Below are 22,809 nucleotides of genomic sequence, written 5' to 3' on the forward strand. Positions count from 1 at the left end.
AGCAGAATCCTTTATAAAAGTTTAAATATTCTGAGTGTCAAAACATGGCGGTCAGGTTAACATAGCGCTTTGGGTACCTGTGATTTGGATGTATTTGTTTCGAAGACAGGTTCATTTTTAATCACCGAGTATGCCAAGTTTCAAAGGACAAATTAAAAATACAAGAAAACAAGACTATATTCTTGGGTTCAGTACCAAGATCTTTCCAGCCTCCAACAGTGGTCAATAGTGCTGTACAAGAATAGGGTCAGCAAAGAGAGGCAATTCTTTTTCTGTATCCTCCTGGTATCTGGCAGTCTGTGATTTAAGGACTTTTGAGTTGAGGTTGTATCCATGTCTTTGCGTTGAATTGCATGTTTGGACTATTCTTATCTAGATTTGTCTTGTCTTTTTGTTGTTGTTGTTGTTAATCAAACCAAAGTTTCATAACTGATACTTTGTAGAACAGGTACCTCCTCTGTTTTGACCTTGTCATCACATCATTTCAGGTGAAGTCCATTAGTGTTTGTATTGTGGGAAATGGTGAGTAACTGTTCTTTTGTTGCCTCTCCATATCCGTCACAACCCTACATATCACTGTTATTGCTCAGTTAGAGTCTTCATCTGCTTAACCTCTCCTTCCTCAAAAATCATCTCCTACTTTTAAGCATCTTTGCGCATTATATCACCCGATTTGCAGCCCAGACAGGGGAGCAAGCATGGAGCAAGTGCTGTGCTATGCTGTGGTCCTCCGGCATATGCTGAGCTCGCCTCGGCCATGGGCAGTTCCCTGACATCTGGAAGGAGCAGGCAGCTCCTCCCAGCCCCTACTCTGCAGAAGTGCCCAAACTTCCGAAATACTGACGTGCCAGGGGAAGGCAGGCAGGGACAAACTTTGTACGATGGTGTGCCACGGGGCCAGCTCACCGGGAAAGTCAGCGTGCCTTGCCTGAGGCTGGGCATAAACTTCTCCTTCCTCCTGGCAGGAGCACAGCTGTGAGAGGACAGGAGCCCCGGAGCAGAGCCCGGTGCCAGCTGTGTGCCCGGGATGTGCTGGGGTGTGCTGCTGCCTGCGACTGCCCCAGCCCAGCGTGCCCTGGAGCTGGCTGCACTCCGTGTTCGGCTGCGGGTCCCTGTCCCACGCATGCACTGTCCCATGTGCCCACCACCCTGCTATGGGGCCATTCATTCTCACCCAAGAGCCTTAATGAACTAATTACGTTCTAACTGTTGGGATTTTTTAAAGGAAGGTGAGTGCTCACAGATCATCTCCCCAGCTAGGCAGAGTTCAACAGAGAGAGAGTTGTGTTGGGTTTCGTTGAGAAATGCGAGTGAGAGCACGCTGCAGTTATGTTCCCAGCCCAGCTTGTTATTTTTTATGGTTCCCATCCCCAGCAGAGGACAATGGCTTCTGTTGCTCTTAACAGTCCATGGGAAGCTGGTGTTTGACAGTACACTCCCAACAATTCTGTTTTGTTTTTCTGTTTGGGTTTTTATTTTACCGTTGAAGTTAGGATTTTAGATCTTTTTTGGTGGTGGTGGTGGTGTGTTTGTTTTTTTTTAAATTGCTTCTTCCCCTCCTCCACACTTCATTCTTTTGGCACAGGGCTGCCACTCACCAGCTGTTCACAATTCCTTCACCCCTTCTGTTTTTCAGTACCACACTGCATAGACTCAAAGGACATTTTCTTCCTTGCAGAAGGCTTCCCATGGCCATTGAATACATTTAATAAAAACAATTTTCTCTCTCTTTCCTACCTTGGAGGAAAGTTATTACATCTGTACTCCTCACATAATTCAGACTGGCAAATCTGTCACCCTCAAATTGTGCGAGTTTTATTTCTTGACTAGTTTTAGATTCTAGGGTGACTGATCTTCCTCCCTCCATTACAGAGCAAGCTCAGCCACAGAGTGGGTGCTCCATAATTGCTATCCAACAAACAATTCACTCATCAACTCTTATATCTGGTCTCCACTCCCTTACCGTTTCCATTCTGGTTTTTGTAACTGGATTTTTCTCCTAAGCTGAAACTTGACCAAAGAGCAGCACATTCCCACACATCAGCAAATGGTACCCAAAAGAAAGAAAGTGGAATGACATTATGAAGCTGTCGGTTACAGCAGAGTCATCTGCTGAAGGAGGGAGAATAGCTGTCGCTCAGTGAGGTGCAGAGCATGGCAGCTCCCACTGCTGCTAATGGGAGAACAGACTGCTGAGCTCCTCTCAGGAAGGTACTGTTTTAATTTCTAATTGAGTTATTTGTTCACTTGTTAAAGAACTCCTCTCTTAAGGCAGTGACTTGCAAATACAATAATAGTGGCCGCATGCAGCCACCAGGGAATTCATTGCAGCCACAAGACAAAAACTTGCTCTGATTGTTCAGTTCTGTTTTGACTTAAACTGTCAAAACTGTGGCCACCGTTAATTTACTGTGATGGCATGTGTCACAGCTGCTTGTCTGAGAGTCACTGGTTAGTCCTGTCTCTCTTCCAGGCACTTGAGGCAGGAGTTTCCAAGCTGCAGTCTAAGGGACCAGGTCAAGTAGTCTGCAAAGCCATACTAACATCGCATATTGGCATTGTCTCTCTAATGTTTCACTTGAAAGTGCTTTGACAGGGAGTGTGACAGGCTGCAGGAAGCACCAGGGTGCTCCGTGACTCCAGAGGAAATGGGGATCATCAAACTGACAGGTCCAGTTTGGTCTCTGAGCACATCTCTGCCAGTCTCCACCCCCAGGTGACCAGTGCGTTCTGCTGACCAGGCTCCCTGTCACTGGCTTGCATCTTCCATATCCATCTTTGCCTAGGGAGCAACCTTACAGGCATCAAAACAACCCCAAAACCTGTTTTTCTAAGGAACTGGCCATGTCAGACTCTGTGCGTAAAAAGTAAAGACCCCTCCAAAAGCTCCTAATCCAAGAGCCTCTCGCAGCCTGATTGACTCAAAACCAATCCCCTCCAAAAAAGATCCTACTGATGAGGTGGGTTCTCTTTCATTGCTGGTAGACAAGGACAAAATCAAACACATCAAACATGCTTAGTTTCCAAAGGCAAAGTGGCAAAATGTCGTGCAAAAGTAATATATCTTTGCATTACTTTTACTACTTTTACTACCTTCTTTTCTTGTCTTTTCATTTGGTCCTTACTCAGCTTCTGGAGGAGCCACTGTGCAGGGAGAATCACGAGCAGATTTCTGTGGTAGGAAGTAAAGGATAAAATCTTCTCTGTTTTATGGCACAACGTACTATACCGTTCCCTTACCATAAAACTTTTTATGAGGATACTGTTCCTCATATGAAACAGTTTTCTTTCCTGTAAATGATCAGCTTTGTATTATTTTTTTATTATTTTTCAACATAACATCAAACCCCTTGTTTTAACACCCTCCCCCTAAAGCCCAGCTTTATAGAAGTATTTGCTTGTATAGCTTAGGGTGGTACTTGCATGTGGTTCAAGGCTTGCAAAAAGTAACAAAAAAGAGCAAGAGAAACTCGGGTGCTTTAGCTTTAAGGAAAACCATTGACTATGGGCAAATATGAGTAATATCCTAACTGTGAGATAAGAAGGTATTGATTTGCTATTGATGGACTATATTAGAACTGCTTGCAGAAGGTAAATAGGGGACATGTGAAATTCCTGAGATATGACCAAGCAGCTGGTTAGAAATACTACTTACAAAATACTGCAGCCCAGGCAGAGCGGAGGCATCCAGGATAAGCTGAGCAACTGCTGACTAAGGGAAGTCAACAACAACCCCGGCGGGTCAAGAGCAGCGGTGGGGAGCAGACTGTGCTCCTGGGTTTGGGTCTCCCAGTGGGAAGCTGGGTTAGACTCCCTGTAGCCCTGCAGAAGAGGTGACAACTTCAGGACTGGTGAAACCTGGATAAGGAGACACCACAGGCTGGCATATGAGTTGCTTTGTTTTAGGAAGAGAGTTTGATCTTTCTGGCTCGTGAGCCCTTTCAGTATTTGGAGAGACAGTCCAGGTATGTGTGCACATCTGTAGGACATGTGCAGGGGGCTGGGTGTGCTCTCCGTGGCCAGATCCGTGGTGTAGTGTCAGTCAGTACGACTGTTGCTGCTTGAACCTCTGTTTGTCTTCTCCACAAAGGCTAGGGAGTCTCCAGGGTTGTGTGTGGTGAAGGTACCTGGGTCTGCAGCATCTGCCGTGGCTGGTGGAGGTCACTGTTGTGCCTATAAGGATGAGAATGCTCATGGCTCACCTGAACAAATCTCCTGGGGAAAAGAGGTGCTGTGTCCATGGTAGATGCCCTTGTTTGCTGGTGATGGAGGAACACGCTGCTTGCACCAGGCTGCTGTGCCTGTCCCCAGCTGCTGACAGAGCCCCTTGTCTGCTGCCTCTGGTTCATCTCGAGTGGGTGGTACATGTGATCAAAATACACAGGTGGTGTAAATCCCTGGAAGCCTTACTTACTGCTCCCTGACGTGTAGAGGCTGTGTTCAGGAAGCTGCCTGTGGGCAGCTGGGCCTGAGAGCCCAGACCCTTCCCAGGATGGGGGAGGCAGTCCTTCCCTCTCCTTCCCTCTCTCAAGTGAAAAAAAAAAAATATATGGGGCTTACTCTTGTTAAGGTTCCTTCTGGCAAGGGAAATTTAGGAGCTTCTAAGATAAGGCAGAAGCTATGTATGTGTTTTGGGTTTCTTTGTTTTCCAGTCGTTACTTTGGGATTTTTTTAACACAGGTGCCTGCTTTGCCAAAGTCAAAACCTCTTCCAGTTCACATCCCTCCTCCACCTCAAACACAATGTAATAAAACAGTGCTGGCTCAAAATACCTGTGCCATACTCCCTCAAACGCCACTAAGAACCCATGTCTTCTGTGGCAAGTGACTTCCAAGGCTGAGACATACACCTGTTTTGCAGGACACTGTGGGCTAATATTTGACAGGCGGGTGTACCCGTGGCACAGAGCTGCAAGGTCAGAGTATGAATCTTCAACTAAGCAAGTTCACCTTTATCCACAACAGCTCCTGCTTTCAGCAGTGAAGGCAGCTCACATACAGTGAAACTGCTGAAGAAAACCCAAAACCCAGGGTTTTTTGTCCCCCTAATAAATCTTAAGTTTGAAAATGCACCAAGCCAACAGTGGCATGAGGGCAGAGAGCAGCAGCACATGAATGCAATACAGGCAGCTCTCAATTGTGAAATGATTTGGAGGACAAAAGTCTTCTCTTTCAAGAAGGATGAAGGTTTCTGACATCTTAAGCCCAAATCTGATTTGACTTCATCTGTTTCATCACAATTTTTTTTTTTCCCCACTTATTTCTAGCACATATAGGATGTATGGATTAGAAGAGACAGCTGGACTGGAGGAACCAAGCTGCAAAGTATCCGCGTCCGCTAACACCAAGCACAAGGGAGAGGCATGTCTGCCTGTTTCTGAGCTCATCCTAAATCCCTCGCTCCCCGAGAAGTGCCGGGTGCTCATGGGTGACACTGGGCTCCCTGCAGGTGAGGAGGATGTTGGGGTGCAGGGCCAGGTCTGCTGACTTCTCACTGGTGGGAGGTCTGTGGTGACCCTGCCCTTCCATGAGGGGGGGAGCTGGGGTGCAGCCTAGTGAACCCGTAGCAGCGCGCCAGTGTTCTGTGCTTGTGTAGCATGTCCGATACGATCAGCTTTGTTTTCGAGTGCTGCTGTGGAGATTTGCCATGAACTTCTTCATCGCGTCGTCATGCTGTCCTCCTCCCCTCCCTGCCCTCCACCCCTTTATCGGTGCCCCCTCCACCTTCCCCCTGCTCGATCGCACTCAACAAGACAGTCTGAGTTTTCCATATCTACTTTTTTTTTTCCTTCTTCTTTTTTTTCTTTCCCCCCCTCTTTTGTCTTCTGGTAACAGTGTTTGGCATTTCCCGGACAGCCCATACTCCATAAGGCCTCAGTGTCTGAATACGAGGACGGCTTGAACGTTGCCTGCTGAGACTGAAGAAGAACTTGAGTTAAAATAATCCTCTCTTTTGTTCCGCTTGGGTTGCTTTTTGTTTGCCTGACAGATGTTCGGCCCCTGTGCATGTGCATGGAGCAGCTCCTCCGCCGGGCCCTCTGATCCGCCAGCTTATTGATTTCTGCCTATCTGTGCGGCTTGTCTCCAGCCCTTACAGATGCGAGGGTTGCGGCCGGGCGGCAGCCCCTCTCCTTTGCACACAAATAGGGCCATCTATTGTGAGAGCCTTGCTCCCTCTTGAGCCGTTGTGACGAACTCAGGCCGTTTCGGGGGGCAGAGGGGAGATGCGCATCGAGCACTGAGACGCTGCGCTGTGTTTTGACACATCGTGACACGCTGTCGTGTGGGTGCCCGCGTCAACAGGAAGGCAGAGGCTGTGGGCAGAAAGGTCTCAGAGCCTTGCACTGTGCCTCAGTGTTATCTCAAGTTCATATTTCAGTCACTTGACTGGTGGACATAGGGATCAAAGTTGTCACCAAGGAAAGCCTTGTACGCTGCGGTACTTGCCATCGCCCTGCTCCTCCTCTGCAGCGTTGAGTTTCACTGAATGGCCTCACCATGCAGTCACTGCAACTGGGGTTTTCATCTTGCAATTCACGGCCTTGCAAGCCACTTGTAATGGTTCTCTTCTGTCTTGCTTTTTTTTTTTGGTTTTGGCTTGATTTTCTGCCTCCTGAGTAGTGGTGCAAAGACTGTCAGCAGAAAGGTGTCAGGGTGCTCTGCGAGGGAGGCACGCTGCAGACCTGCACCCACGTTTTGGCATACAGTTGGAGGCTCACTTTGCTGTTGACAGCAGTTTAGCTTTTATTTAACCCCTGACATATGTCTACAGAGGTCTGACCCGCCACTGGCTCTGCTGCTCTGGATGGAGTGTGGAAATCGAGGTGCTTATTTCAGTGCACTCAGCTGTCTCCCATGCCCATGCCCCTCGGAAGCAGTCACTGCGCGCGCTGCCCACTGCATCCCTCTCACGGCACCTGCAATGCACACACAGAGTGAACGTGCTCTCAGGGCACATCCCCTTCTCTGGGGCTGGGATGAGGGCTCTAAGGGCAGCTCTGGGGGGTGAAGCTCCCACCCTGCCAACGCATTACATGCCTTGCACCTACGGCGAGCTCGCTGTCTGCAGACCAACTTTTCTGCCCCGTGCCATGTTGCCCTGCCTTCCCTCCCTCGCCCTGAAGCCTATCACATCTTGCTGTGCCTGCCGGAGCCTCCGGATCTATGACCACGCGATGGCTACGAGTGGGATGTCCTTTGATTTCACTGATGCTACTAGGCACTAAGCCGTCATTTAATGCCACAGTAGTTGGGCACCAGTTTATTGAAAACTAGCTAGCAATGTGTTAATGGCCTGTTGCTCGACAGGACTTTTAACCCACAGAAACAAATACGGCCACGTTTGCAGGGCTGCAGAGTTCGTCTGTTCTCCTCCTGAAGTGATGCTCTTTGCTTGCGAGGGTTGGGGTAGCTCGATTTGGACTTGTTAAGGCAAAGCTCCCACTGACATGTTGTAGTCTGTTGGATCTTCCTGAGAGGCTGTCGGAGCTGGCAGCGCTGCTTCACATGGTGTCAAGTGATTTATACTGACATGAAAAGCAGGCAGGGAGTTTGCAGCCTGTGGTGGCCCGCGTTGCAGCTCCAGCTACGTTACTGTTACTGGATCTGAGACTGAAACCACAGTGTGGTGCCTCCCAGTCCTCAGTGGAATCTTCCCACCAACAGCCTACTGGGACAGGGCTCAGTCAGGGCTGATGGTGAAGGAGGTGTCTGTGTAATAAGTCTTTGAGTAATGACTAGCAGTAGGCTGGGAACAGAGACTTGGACAGCATCTGTAGGGCAGAGCAGATGTTCCACACAGCCGTGTGAGCCCCCGCTGCCTGCATCTCTCTCTGTGTACTACAGCAGCACCGTAGGGGTCTCCTTTGCTCTTGTGGGTGAGATGAACAAATAAATGCTCCTCTCGGCATCAGCTCAGGTCTTGAGATTTCCTTCAGTGATGTGTTAGTCATGCAGTTCAAGTGGCGTGTGTTTATGGGCCTTTAATTTAGGGAAAGTCACATTGACAAACCACGGCAGTATCAGTAGCCAGCAACTTTCAATACTCTCCTTTGTTACTTTTTGATCCTTCTTGACCCATACGTAAAAATGAAGAAAAGGGGCTAATTCGGAAAGAAAAAGCTGTGAAAAATGCTTCCTGGTTTGACAAGTCGGGCCTTGCCAAGCCTGCTGGACCTTCATTTTGGCTTCACTTTTGGTCAACAGGAGAGCATTGTAACTGCTGAGAATCACTCAACGCGCACTCTGCAAAGGGAGTTTTGTCCTGGGAGTGTCACCCAGACACTCCATTAGCTGGCTCGTGGCTTGATGACATTTAAGGTGTTGGGCTTAACCTGCTGAAAACAAGTGATTTGGGGCTGAGGATTCACAGAGCTTGCCTGTAGTAGCAAGCTGCGGGCATGGCCAGATTCCTAGTACAAACCAGGAGGGAGAGCAGGTGATGTGTGAACGATTCCCAACTGGAAGATGAAGATCCATTGATCATCTGAAGTCAGGGCGTGGGGTGATAAAAACTGCCTCGAGCTTTTGGGTAGGAAATGCCTTGTGGGTGTGGGAGGATCTGTGAATACAGTCCTGTACACCAGTCAGTATCTGTAGGATAACATAATGCACCACCTGGCACCAGCGATTCTGTACACGTGTATTTTTGCAAAGGCCACCTTAGACCTGTAGGCACTGTTAGACCAATACGGTGGGGGGTATGTAAAGCAGTTATATTCCATAGATGGTACCTGAAACCCAAGCTGTGCCCATGCTGAGTGTTAGAAAGGGAATATCAGTATTTAGATTAATTCCTTTGACTGGTCTTTCTGCCTTTACTTTCACAGCTCTTCCCCGTGCTCTGCACAGCCTGTGGGTGATGTTGTTGTTTGCAGGGCTGTGTGCGAGCTATTCGGTGACTTTTCTTTTAAAGCGGTTCTTTGAAATGCTGCTGCTTCTGTAATGGGGTTTGAGCACGGCTGCGTCACTGTTGTGATGGTCTGTCAAGCCATCTAATTGGGTTGTCTCATTAAAACTTACAATCAGCGCTTACAAGGCAGCAATCCTGTAGTCCAACACCGTAGCTAGAGCCACACTGGCTGACCAAGCGCCTGCATGTGATTTGCGATGTGGATGCAGAGGTCAGCAGGAAACTGTGTCTCTTGTGAACCCGTTCCACAGCTTCTAAGATGAAGCTTGAACGTATCAGACCACCTCTGACTTGACCTGCTCTGTAACGAGACCGTAGCTGGAGCAATTCAGTTAAAATCAAGAAACAGGTGGTTTTCAGTCTCCAGTTCAGAGTCAAGACTACTTCTGGGATCTCGAACTGGACACTCAAGGGCCATCCACTCGTCTCTGTTGGATAGCTCAGCCTCAGTATTCTTTTTGTTAGCAAGAACGTGAGGAGGAAATGGTGCAAGAAGAGGGCAGATTTGTGTAGTCTCTAATAGAAACTAAATTCTTGGAGTAGCTCCAAAATGCATTTTGGCTTTGAGTGGAAACAGTTTATGAAAAAAACCTCTATCTCTGCAGGTCAAAATATTAGTTAAGCCACTGCAAGTGCCTTCTCTTGAGAAGTCTATTTCTTGCATTGTTTTAATCTGAGCCAACTAGGCAAAAGGACCTCACTTATTTCACGAGTCTGATTCAGTGTCCTTTTTTAATTTTAACCGCAATGATGACTTCTAGCACCACAGTTAAATTTACCTAGGAGCATGAATTGGAGCTCAGAGCTCCATGTTTGTGGAGACAGTAAAAATCAGTACAGCTTTTCTGCCAACAATGGGCTTAAACTAAAAGAGGGGTTTAAACTAAACTGACATAAAGCTCTCTTAACTGTTTGTGCAAGGATTTTATGGGTTAAATTAGGCATGTGAACACCTGCACATAGATGCTGCTTTGGCCACTGTGACTCCCCAGCTTCTCAGAGAAGAGCATCTTGGCTGCTTGGTGCTTCACTGAGTTTGATGGAGAGTGTCCCTTTGATAAAGAAATATCTTAACAGAGGTGAAGGGCACTATAGCCCCTGACTTCAAAGGCTGTAGAGACAAACAAAACACACTTGATGGTTTAGATGTAACAGCCTGCACTGAAGCAAGGTTTTCCTTCCCCTACCTGGCACAGAGATCCCCACATTGGACTTGTACAAGAAAAACCTAAGTGTCACCATTGGCAACTTGTTTGGTCGTGGTTTTTAAAGAGCAGTTTAACGTAAAAGTCCCACTAAGTACCAGCTGAAAACACTTTGCATCACCCTTCAAAATGTTTTTACTTCAAATTTTGTGGGTTAGCTCAGGGTGAGCACTTCTCTTGGCTTTTGTGAAAAGCCAAAAAAACCCAGAGTTTGTGGCTTATTTTAAATCATAGTATGAAAACACACTGCACGGCTCTTCCAAAGACAAATTATCGTTCATTTTCAAAAATCCCATCTAATTGTCATTAATCAAGCCATCCCCTGTGCTAATAAGATGGAGGCAGGGTATGGAATGCCATTCCAGCTCAGGCAGCTGTTGCACATGTCAACCAGTTTCAAAACGTTTGGCAAAAGTTGTAAATGCAGTTCTAATGAGATCGACTTGTCTGCAACTAGCAAACAAATACCAGCCGCACCAAAATGTTTGTTTGCCATGGGACTTAATGGAGATTGTGTTAACCATTCTGCATTCAAGGGTACATGTCAAGAAAAGTTCAGATCAAGCATAAAGCAGTGACACTGGAATGCAGCTTTCTCCAAAACGGTTGCTTGTATAAAATCTGAGGAAAAGCCTTCCCCTTCTCTTCCCCCCCTGACCCCAGGTCTCTTAACTTTCTGGTATCTCAGTGCATGACATTCTTTGCAAAGGCTGCACAAGCAAGCTACAAACAGAAGTATGTTTTCTACTGGGACGTTTGAGGATAGGCTCCTGGTAGGGGACAGACTCCTGAAGCCACTCTACAGCATCTCTCACCTCCCAGGTGCCCCCAGCTGGGTACAGCTCCGTCAGCAGCCCAGGTGGGTCATGGAGAAGAAGAGGCACTCAGCTGGGCTACCCAGGGTCTCCGGTATGAGAGTATAACATTGAAAGACCGATCAACAGCTTGATCATCCACCAGGCCTGACAGCCAAGCTGATTGCAGCCAGCTTTCACAGCGCCTGGTCGTAACCCTGTTCAGCTAAGCCACCTCGGTGGGCCAGGCACTGCAGGATGTCATGCACCCACACCTGGGTGGCCACCTAGGTGAATCAGCACATCCGTGACTTCTTGTAGAACCACCAAGGAGATCACCAAACTTGTGTGGCTGGAGAAAGGTAAGTAATGGAAATACCTAAAAGAGAAGTCAGGTCTCAGGTAAGCCAAAAGCACTTTACCCCAGCTATGAAGTATCTCTAACACTGTGGTACAACTTGCTATCTTCCACATCTTGTTCTTCTTCCTCAGCAAAAATGGGAATCCTGTTTTTTAACTCCTGTTTTATGGTTCTTTGATCTAAAGTGCAAAGGACTGGTTGAATTTTTGGTACCATGACTACTTTCTTGCCAGCACCCCTTTAATGTGTGTCTTGTGCCAAAGAATATTAATTATTGTAGGCTACAGTGAAGTCCATCCCTACCCCCACTTGAGCCTCTGAAATGAACAGTGAAGGAGAACGTTGCCAGCAACTGTTAGGAAAAGGGCCAAGAACAGCCTAACAGGAAAGATACTGAGGATTTTTTTGTTTGTTTTTCTGCTAAGCCATGTTTTTGTAATTATGAATACTTTGTTGAAATTGCTGAGAAAAGGAAGCGCATATAAAATGGTCCATACAATTAAACTAACTACATATTAGAGTTGAAAGGCTGCAAGGCTGGTCTCAACTCTGTTGCACTTACATAGACAAAACCCGATCTCAAAAGGAATTTGGCTTGCGCAGGCAGAGCTGGAGACAAATCTTAGTTAACTTCAGGCCCCTGTGCCATAATGTCTGGTTTACGACTGCCCCAAATGGCCTGAAAGCAAAGGACATTCACACTAAACAAAAGCAATGTCTGAAAGAAAGAGAAAGAGGAATTTGAAAGCTGCATTTCCAAATCCCTTCTACTCAAAAGCTGGCTCCTGACTCCCGATCAGGAACTCTGAAGAACGCAGCAATTACTTTATGCTCCTAGAACTATCTTCTACTAGACTGGAGAGATCCAGGACTACTTTATTTTGATCAGATTCACATGAATGCTGCTTTAATCATTCTCCACTTGCTCCTGCCACTTCTCCCCAAGCTTAGACTTGTAAAATCCTGAATCACTAAATTGAGATCACTCACCAAGGCAGCTTTCTCTTGCTTTCCAGGATGGATGAACCTGGGTTACCAAAAAAAAGTTTTTCAAGTGTGGGAAATTACAGCTATGTCCCCTAATATATAACGTAAAGAAGTAAGCTGCAGTAGGACCAATTCAAACTGCTATACCTCAAATAGTGTTTTATAATTTCCATTTAAACAGCGTTTTTAGGAAATGGCAATAAACCAGAAGCATACTGCTCCTAACTCCCATCACACTGAGACGTATGTAGTGTTAGACATATCTCACTGTAAAAGGAAAAATGTCATCCTAGAGTGAGAAAGCTCAGTATTTGGTTTATAAAACAACATTTTATGATTCAGCCTTAAGAAAGTCTTGGTTTTAGTTAAACGAAAATTAAACTTAGCCTTGACTGATACAGCAAATGACTAATAGTGAACTAAACTTTTAGAAGCATATGTGCAGTATTTGTCCCATCAAGCACTTTTAACTTTTCATAGTAACAAGCCACCTTCACTGTACACAAAATGGATTTAATGCATAAACAATACTGCTGAAAACATGTCCAAAAATAAAGCACAGTCTACTTTATTACAAACTTAGTTTTTAAGGCCAATTCTGACCTTGTACAGTCCTTATATAAGCAAAAGTATGCTGCCATTTGGCTGAAATCAAAATAAAGCCTCCCATCTCCCCAGCAAACAGTTCCGCAAAGCACATTATAGTGGGAAACTGGTAAAGTATGCATGACTATTTTTACCCACACCGTAATTATGTTGAAACCTGTGCTAGCAACTAACTATTGCCATCTTAAGGTGGCCCTTAGTATTGCTGCAGATGAAGTCGAGCTAGTTGTTGCCGCTACTGTGCATCGCTCATTAAATACACTGTCACTCGCAAGTTCTTGAACAAGGTGGTTGAAGCGCTCGCTCCAAGACTAGCCCAATGCTGCAGTACAGCTCTCTTTTGAAAGACATACATAACGGGTTTAACATTAAGAAACGGCATTGCAAGATAAACATTTTCCATCTCCCTCCTTTCTCTTAACATAAAATTATATTGAAGACATCTAATCGCTGGCCAAGTAGATCTGCCAAACCCAGGCTTCTGCTTCTAGCAACCCTAAGTGGTATTGTTGCATTTGTTTTCCTAGCCGTACCTCCGTAGCCTACCTGCCTAGACAGTTCTGTAACCAGATAGTGCTCAAAGTGCTTCATAAACTATTAATTTACATTGTAGACATGGTGCGAGATGACTACTGACCTGATTTATACATAGGAAGTACAAGCACAGAACTACGGAGAGTTGCAGGCAGTCAGGGCACTCCTGCCTTGCAGCCCTAGGCGATGACGATCTTCACAAAGCTAAGTAACTTGATGGATTAATCAAAAATCCTCTTGGTGCCTTTTATCTAGAAGACACATCTGTAATTTTCAAACATGTTTTAATACTAATGAGCAACCAACTTCTAGCTGAGCAGCCCGTGAACATTTTTGTACTCACACATCTTCTGCCATTCCTGCAACTCCCAACTCTGAGCATGAGTGGTGATGATATCAGGGCAGGGCATAACTGGGAAGTTAAAAACAAACTGGGAAACAAACGTTCCCATGTCACTAGTCCCAAACCCATCCACAGAGGGAGTGAATGCAGTGCTACCTTCTTCTGTAGAAGAAATTTGGTGGTTTGAGTCCAACGGGCCTGTGAAAGAGTTTCCATCCCCTGCTGGTTCTTCAGCCAGATGTACTCTGCAGGGAAACGGAAAACTGAAAAGGATATAAAATGGATATCTCATCTGCACCAAGTGCTCCAGCAGGACAGCACTGACACACAGTGGCAGGAAAACTTGCATCCCCTGTACCTGCTGTTGTATCTCCTCTGAGATTGCAAATGAGACCTGAACGCTCTAATCACCTCATATTTCTCCTAAACCACGTACAGAGACAAGCCTGGACACCTCAAACTAAAACAAGTTATTCCTAAAGTCTGTCAGGCATTCATTTATCTTGGATGTAAAACTTTACCCTTAAATACAACAGCATGCTAATTTATCAAAATTTTTTTTAATTGAATCACTGCAGTTCCTCTGCATCTACACATCTGCATCCTGTGAGAACATTATATTAATGCAGGTACACATTAGTGCCCTTGTTTGTTGCCCTTCCCTTCACTGTTTAGATCTTGCATATTGCAGACCTGTCCCCAAAGGCTTGTTACCCTCAGCTGCTTTTCTTTGCAACTTGTACACTATTTAGTTTCACTAGAATTCACCAACTTTGCATAAAGCTGTTAATCTACTGTGAAACACTTGAGCAATTCAACACAAACATGGTATCAAAAATAGCTCAGCTTCAAGTGCTTTAATTAAATTTCATAGAAGTAGCAGAGCATGTATTTAATTTAGTATTGCCGATGTGTACTTCAAACAGACGCAAGAATTCCGTTCTTAGAGTTATTGCACTGTGGGCAGTTTGCTAAGTATAGAACAGCATATAGCTACACAGTCACTTACACAACTAACCTTGTCCATTTAAGATGACTTTTGCAAATAATGTTAAACACCCCACTAAGTTACCTGAACATGTCTGGATGTTCTGACTTGTGTGACAAGTGACTTCAGCCCCAGTGTCATTCAGACTGAGGGCTGTGCTGCTTTCTTACTGCCAAACCACCCAGGACAGAGGTGTTTGTTCCCTCCTTATTTTGCCCAACAGTGGCACCCAGTGGGCAAGGGTTTTCATGAACACTTTGGGAAACGGCTGCTGTTCCAAGTTCCCATCCCGGATCTCCTGAACTAAAGCTAAAGTCAGTTTAAATGCACAAGCTGTTTGACTGCTGAGGTTCAAAACTACTAATTAAACGGTCTAGAAGGCTTGAGACTACCATCGCTGGTGAAGACTAGCCAGAGCTAAGAAAAACGCACAGCACCTGAAATGCTGCACTGAAAGCAGTCAGCCACGTCCAAACAGGAGACAAGGTTGCTGTAAGGTCAAACACATCAGTAAAATTGTTTTTTACAAGAACAAGTATGCCACCTAAAGCAATGAGGTATTTTATGTGTCCTTTTCTAAACAGCTGCAGAATATGAAAGGATTTCTGGGCAATAAAAGATTATTTTGCCCTTGATGACGCAGCTCTGCTTTTCTAAAGGTCCTAGTACTCAAGCCAAGTGGCGTGCGATAGGGCACATCAGTCTACACTTGATGCAATACCCCAAGAACCAAAAGCAGTAGTAGAACTAACAAAGCCCGCAGACATTAAAAGGCATTCAGGAATGTCCATACTAAGTTATTTTCTATCAGTAACTAGAAAAGGATGATGCTTCAGATTTTGAGCATTAACTGAACAGAAACGTGTAGAGGTGAGCCCAGATGCAGAGTCCAGGACTAAACTCTAAAGATTCCATTTAACATTCTTCCCTCTTGTACAGAGAAATTGTTTTCAGGTGACTCATATTTATAGTCTCTGTAAATAAGTACAGAGAGGTCAAATGTCAGGATAGCATGTCAGAGAGATAAAGGAGATCGGAAAAGCAAGCTATGAAGTGCAGAGAAGGCAGCACGTACAGAACAAGTGCTTTTCTCACTACATCAAGGCTGAACTGAAAGCATTATCAAAAAAGTCTGTGAACCTAAATTTTAGTAAGTTTAAACTCCCACAGTATTGTAGCAGAAGGGATTGTGAGAAGGGGATTAAACTGACATTGGAATTAGATTGATCATTAGATTAAGATGAGATGAATGAAGCTGACCCGGAACTCCTAGCTGCTTCCTTACCATGAACTGCTGTTTTCTAAAACCCACTATCACTTCTAAGAAAGACAGAAAATATTCAGCATCACAGTAGTCAAACTTCTTGAAAAATTTTAATAAGACAAATGTCTTCATAATACAGGTAAATTGTACATCATAGATTACATGTATATTAGGGAAGTGAATTAGTCTTTTCGTAATTGGATAGTTTGCTCTTTAATTCCGTCCTTTGTGACAATGCAAATCTTAAGCGCATCCCCAGTGTACACATCTCTTTCAGCAGCAGAAATAAAGACATCTTTAACCAGCTGCAAAGCCTTTTCCAGGGTCAGAGGTACCTGTTCCACATTTTGCATGTTCTTGAAGCCAATCTAAGAAAAGATGAAAATGCATTTTAAAGCAAGATCCATCTAGCGCAAAAGCTGTTTCAGACTCTGCACTAGAATGAGCAGTTTTAGACAACTTAAAAAGAAGAAATGGTTGGTCTGTTTTAGAAAAGGAAATCTAGCAAAAGCGTTCCTCCACACAGTTTACAGCTGCATGATCAGAACTTTGCCAATGCTGATAATCTTACAAAAGTACCTAGAAGCCGGTGCAGTGTACAGCCAGCACTGCTCCTCCCACTCGTTCAGCACATACAAGATTGCAATGAACGTTCAGAGCTGAACGGATCTAATTCTTCAGAAACTTCTTAATGGATTAGCAGATTCAGTACTGCACACAACCCCTTTCCTCTGGTCATGTGTACTTGGGCACATTTCTTAAAAGCAAATACTCCTCAATGTACCTAGAATTCAAATATAACAGTCTATATCGGAGCATAACTGGTCCTATTAAATAGTGTATTTTAGCTGATAAACTTAAGTGTCCACTTAAGCATCAGAACAGGAAAAGGAGGGGAAGGGTCGCTCACTTTGCCTCAAACTTATAAGCCATAAAAAGCTACTTATGACAATTTTGTTTCTGCAGAAGATATTTTATTTTCGTCAGTTAATAAACTTCAAAATTAAGTCAAAGCTGAGAACCTGAAGTCATTTAAATGAAAAAAAAAAAAAAAAGATTCTATTCCTTTCTCAGCTGATAAGAACTAAGAGTGCTTATTGCTTTTTTAAGCACAAAAGCTGTGTGGACATCAGGCTCAAGTGACTGAATTCCAACATCAATGTCAAAGAATTAAATGAGTAAAACATGCTTTGGTATTTCTCTCATTCAACGATTAACAGCTTCAACCAAATATGAAAATATTCTTCAAGTATTTGTAGACAGATTTAATTGAGTAAGTTTCCATTAGTTTTATGTAAAAACATTCTTAGAAAATGGTGTCTGAGTTGCACAAAACTTAAGACTTTTAAACAAGTGTATGTTAAATGATAATAGGTATTACATACATCTACTAATTCTGTCTTCTTAATTTACTATTATTTCATGCTAAGTAACAGGCATATTTGTGTTATAAACTAGGGGGGAAACCGAACCAAACAAAACAAAAAAGCCCAAACAGCTTCCATGGGTAATACAAATCCCTAATTAAAACATCTACCTGAATTTTAAACATGCAGTCCACTGTTTGTAGCATATTAAAAACTAGATTCTAAAACAAAACTTTTGATTTCTCCGAGAAGGTCGTCCATACATTAATGAACTGTGTGGCTTTAACAGGTCCTACCTCTAATATATTTAAACCTTCCCTCAAAAGTAATATTCCCCAGAAGTAAAGCTCCATTAATTTGAATGTCACAAATGTTTCCTGGCATTAAGAAACAACTATTTTACCTGGTTATCAAGCAAGGGTTGCAGCATGGCACTTGCTGATCCACCTGCTTTGAAAGAATCTCTCTGGTACGAGCCCACTGGATCAAAGCTATATACTGCTCCCTTCCCTGAAAAAAAGCAGTATGTAATCATAATCCAGAAAGATTCTCGACACTGAGAAGCATTTATATAAAAAACTAGCTCTCTGCATAAGCAGCCTCTGGTGTATTGCATATCACAGCAAACTTCCACCAAATAACACTGCAGTATGTTCAGACAATGCTTTGTAAAGTAGGCTCACCATGGTTGTGGCTTGGTGATACACGCGAGGTTATTTTCAATATTTAAGGTATAACAATGCTCTAACAGATGTTTTCTACAGTACTTACCACAGAAAAAGTGCTGATGCAGAATAATCAAAGCAGGAGGATGTGCTAGACTGCAGTGCTGCACAAAGAGCTCTGCTGGTTCTAGAGCTAGCACAAAGAGGCAGTTTAGTCATTGCTCTTGAACGATACAGTTCTTGAATTACCTCCAGTGAGTATGCTCGGATGCCTCTGCATTGCCTTCCTGGAACCAGGGATGACGCTCTGGTCTCTTATGCACTTCCCTCTGGAGTCAGGCCAGATTGTGCAAACCTTATTAGCTTGCACCAATATCAAAGATACAGATGCACTGTAGCTCTTAAGTAGCAGGGTTTGATGAGGACATGCCAGTCAAAACGCAGCACGTGGCCAAGCTCAGCCTTTCTGTTCAGACAGGCTGCACTGAATTTAATAAACTGGCCTGTGCGCTTGGCAGCACAGCACAGTAGCTGAACAGCCCTGAGAAAGCTCGCAGAGATCCACAAAGTAACACCAGATGGAAACAAACCAATCTTGCTGGACCCAAATTTATCCCCTGCATACAAACCTGCGCTCTGATTCTTATCAATTGCTACAGCACCCTCACGATCTGAGATTCAACACTGCGCCCCGCAGACTTAATCCCTTTCCAGACTCCATGTATCGTAGACATGTCTTAACAAGGCTGGGAAAGCAACATAACAGTAGCAACAAACTGCGGGGGAATGGCTCAAATTACCCAAACACGACCACCTCCTGCTCAAAGCCAGAGAACACAGTATTTTAGCAACTCAACCAAATCATTGGACAAGAGCCCAGTAAATCCTGGAAGGGCTGTATGTTAAAATACTTCGATGTGGAAGTCATGATTTTCATTAGAGGCTAGTTAACATTTAAAAACATCTTTGTAAAAACCTGTCTCTGAAGTCAGTCTTTATACTTAATAACCTCTACCACACTCACAAGCCTGAGTAAAATATATACACTTTTACTGCTAACATCTCCTTTAAAGACCTAATTAAAAAATCCAGCAACGCTGTTAAAAAAGTGTTCCAGCCTAAAGTAAAGTATGAGAGGTAACCAATATTAGCAGATCTCACTTGTAATCAAGTAATTGCAACATAGTTAGACTTCCAGACCTTCAGAAATGGAAGACCAAGTTAGTAGCAGAAACTAGGGTACGAAAATGCCTAAAGGCAGGTGTCAGGAATAGCAACACAAACCTTGTTACTCCTTCAGTATACCCGAGACTTAAAAAGATAGCTCTCCATTCACAGAAATGTACCCTTTTTTTCCCTTTTTGTTTAAAGCCTTACCTTCTTCATCAAGTCCACCAATTATGTTGTAAACGTAGTAAGGAAAGAAACGTCGAGAATACAGAATTGTAGACAGCATTGCTGCAATAGCCCCAGTAGTCATGGTCTTGTTATTGGAATGCTTGTACATCTGGAAGTGGTACAGTATGTCCAAGAAGGAAGTCAGACACTAAATTTTATACTCAATCAATTACATTTTCTGTAACCTCACTACAGAAGAATCTGATGCTAAGCGTATTAACTAGCATGATTACTGAAAACACACTGGTCTAAAAGTTAAGCCTTCTTACAAGCCAAAAATTAACATCTCTCCAAAGTTTGGCAAAGAATAGATGTCACCTCATTAATAGTCTCATTTCCAGCTCTGCCACTCTTTAAATTTGTGACGTCACACTTAGTAAGATCACAGCATCAATTTCCCCTGTCTGATCTTTAACTAGCTATATAATTAGGATACAAACACTTGAAGAAAACCAGCAAAAATTGTATTTAAAACATACCATATTATTGGTCTCAAGTGCAACACTAAGAATCTAAGTTTCTAAATACAGTAAGTTAGTTATCTACCTTTAATCTTGCTTCAATAATTTTAGTAAGGGTAAGGCAGTCACCATGGAAACCACTACATCCAATGACCGTTTGTTCTGTTCTGTAAAACATAAAATTTTGTTGTGATTTTAGATTTAGTGTGAACTATACGACTTCATTACACAGTAGATTATTATGAAACACCAAATGTATTGTCAGTTTCTCTAACGCTACCAAAAACAGTTGCTTAAAAGGTAGTAACAGATATTTTGTGCATAAAAGGCAACTACAACCTACATCTTGCAGAGGACTCAAGTGCAGGACCATGCAGACATCTTCCTTCAATCCACTGACTTCCACAGCAAGACTGACAAAAAGAAATTCTTAATTTCTTCATGCACCACCAACTCTAGCTATTACCATTCAGTCTTGCCAGAGGAGCTCTTTTGAGCTGGGGAGCCTGTTACATCATACCACTCGGCCCCGTTTTACCCCATGTGGCCAGAGGACTGCATGAAGATTGTACGATGGTTATGCAACACTTATGCTGTAGGTGGGTTTGTGTCAGCACAACAGAAGTTACCTGGCTGCGGACGCATTATAGAAGCTTAGCTCTTTGCTCAGTTTCAAAATGTTTCATGAACACTAACTACAGGAGCGCATGTTTGAAATTTAAATTCTAGTGAATTAGTGAGAGTCTACAGTCACACACACTTACAGACTAACACAAAGCAGTGATTCTGAAAACAGTTTAAATTGAAATCTTGTCTCAGCCTGTCAGCAGAATTACACAAAGCCATCATATACACTATGCAGATTGTACCACAGTAATTTCCATTGAGACAGTATCAGAGAGTCAAAGATGTAGTAAGGTGCTAGCCAGGAGAAACATAAGTTCGTATGATCTCGTGTCATTGATAATAATAATAAAAAAAAAACATACACCAAAAAATTGTTACATAGCTGATAACAACCTACTAGGTAAGCAGCTGCTACAGTCAAAAGAATGTAAACAAATTTTAAACCAAGGGGATGCCATCTAGGTGAGTCAAGATACACAAAAAATGAGCATAAGAAGTTCAATAATGGAACTACTGACAGGTTTATCTCTCCTAAAACAAACACCTCTTTGAAGTGCCAGATGGTTGACTAGAGAGACACAGTACAACTGGCAGCAGTGGGCACACTTGTGTGCCAACACCAAGTGTCCTGATGAAGCAGAACAAGTTACCACAGGATTAAGTTTTGCTACAGTTAAGACAAAAGTTCTTCTGATTCTCCAGGCAAAAAAATACCCAGCTTAGAATAAGCCTTGTGTCATGCTAAAAATGTTCTGTTACCAGCTAACTTCAGGAGCATGCAACAAGAAATCTGGCTGCATTTACAACATCGCATCACATCTTGCATTACATCAAGGGTCACCATGGCTCCAAAATCAGTTTTATTACTGTTTTTCTGAGAATTCTGCTTAAAGAAAAGGATAGATCCTTTCAGGCAGGTGACATGCCCAACAATACAAAAGAGCTTTCATCTGGTTTAATTCTTAAAAGATCTGGACTTACAGCTTGTAGCATTTTGGACTGTCTCGGCAGTGAATTGCATAACCTTCACTCAGTCGTGTGTCAGAGGCAACAATAGAAAAGTCTTCTCCAGCAATCGCCAACACAGTCCTTAAAGAAGAGTATTCATACAATCATGACTTTTAGTACAAATATTTTCTTAGGCAACAGAGGAACAGACTAGGTGGTAGTTCTATACCTAGACTCACATTTTGTAAAGCATCTTCTATCTCTCGCTAAGCTTCCCACTATGCACATCCCTACACGTGACTCAAGACTGGAAAGACACACTGAAGAAAATACACGTACATGATTCTCAATTTTGTGTAATAACTGTACGGAAACTTGGTAAAACAGAGTTTCTATACAATGCAAGAACCAGACTCAACAGACTAGCAATTTTAGATGCCTGCTAATGCAAGATTCACCCTTCTAAAACAGTCTGGCTCTTGAAGCAAAACCACTCCAGCCAAGTATAAGGACCAGTATCATTAAACTTAAATGACAGTCACTTTTTTAATCTGATGTTATCCTGTGTTATTTACTCCCAAGTAACTAGTTTTGTGATTGTCACATGTGCGCTACCATGAAGTAACGAAGAGATGTCCTTTAAAAAGCAGTTAGGCATCATAAAAAAAATAATCCAGTAATGCTATCCTGGCCAGATCTTGTCATCAACTCGGTGTAAGTGTCTGTAAAACATCACCTACCTTGAACAGTTATGACAAGGCAGCCTTCAACCCAGGTACAGGTTTAAAAGCTGGTAATGTAACCGTTACATACGTTTCCTAAGTCACTATAAAACAAACAACCCCGAGAGGAAAGGAAGGCGTTCATTTTAACCCGTAAAAGTTCAGGGAGCCCGACTGTGCCAAAAGCCACACGGACAGGCAAGAACAGCCTGAAGAGCTTCAAGAACCCGCGGGACGCTCGGCCCAGGCCAAGGCCGAGCCCAGCTCTCCCCCGTGCTGCCACTCTTTCTCTACAAAAAGAGGCGCTCGCAAGTGGAGACAAACCTTCACGGAGTGCCAAGAAGAGGCAAGAGTAAGACGAGGAAGACCCAGCCCCACCGGCACTCTCCTCAGGGTCCCCTCCCCCGGGAAGAAAGTGCCTCAGACCTCCCCACCCCCTGCCTGCGACTCCTCACCCTCCGTTAAAGGTGTAGGGCGAGAAGCGGTACTGCACGGGCGCGCCGAGCTCGTAGCCCATCTCAGGCTCGAAGTCCGCGTAAGCTGCGGTGGACAGCATCCCGGCAGCCCAGTGCAGTGCTGTCTCACGGCAAAATGGCGGCCCCGGAGCCGGAAGTGGTGCTCTACCGCTC

At 44.0% G+C, this 22,809-nt stretch overlaps 1 protein-coding gene and 1 long non-coding RNA gene across 3 annotated transcripts in view; one reads left to right on the forward strand and one right to left on the reverse strand.

The window, feature by feature from the left end:
• Positions 1–15,952, forward strand: part of LOC130151350 (uncharacterized) — a 29,269-nt gene extending 13,317 nt beyond the window's left edge. Inside the window, exons 5-6 of one of the 2 annotated variants that reach the window (XR_008822558.1) lie at positions 449–5,448; positions 5,835–15,952. This is a non-coding gene — a long non-coding RNA (uncharacterized LOC130151350). Of the gene's footprint in view, positions 1–448 lie in introns of both variants that reach the window. The other variant, XR_008822557.1, reaches the window with a different exon arrangement.
• Positions 15,953–16,083: 131 nt separating this feature from the next.
• On the reverse strand, positions 16,084–22,795 carry PSMB1 (proteasome 20S subunit beta 1). Its single transcript, XM_056343508.1, has 6 exons — positions 22,636–22,795; positions 21,492–21,599; positions 19,969–20,050; positions 19,402–19,531; positions 17,763–17,869; positions 16,084–16,360 (listed from the first exon to the last, which is right to left on the reverse strand). The coding sequence occupies exons 1-6, from the start codon at positions 22,734–22,736 to the stop codon at positions 16,175–16,177; spliced, it is 714 nt and encodes a 237-aa protein (XP_056199483.1). The 5' UTR covers positions 22,737–22,795; the 3' UTR covers positions 16,084–16,174.
• Between the last annotated feature and the right edge of the window lie 14 nt (positions 22,796–22,809).

This window comes from Falco biarmicus, chromosome 6, assembly GCF_023638135.1.
Source record: "Falco biarmicus isolate bFalBia1 chromosome 6, bFalBia1.pri, whole genome shotgun sequence".
Taxonomy (NCBI): domain Eukaryota; kingdom Metazoa; phylum Chordata; class Aves; order Falconiformes; family Falconidae; genus Falco; species Falco biarmicus.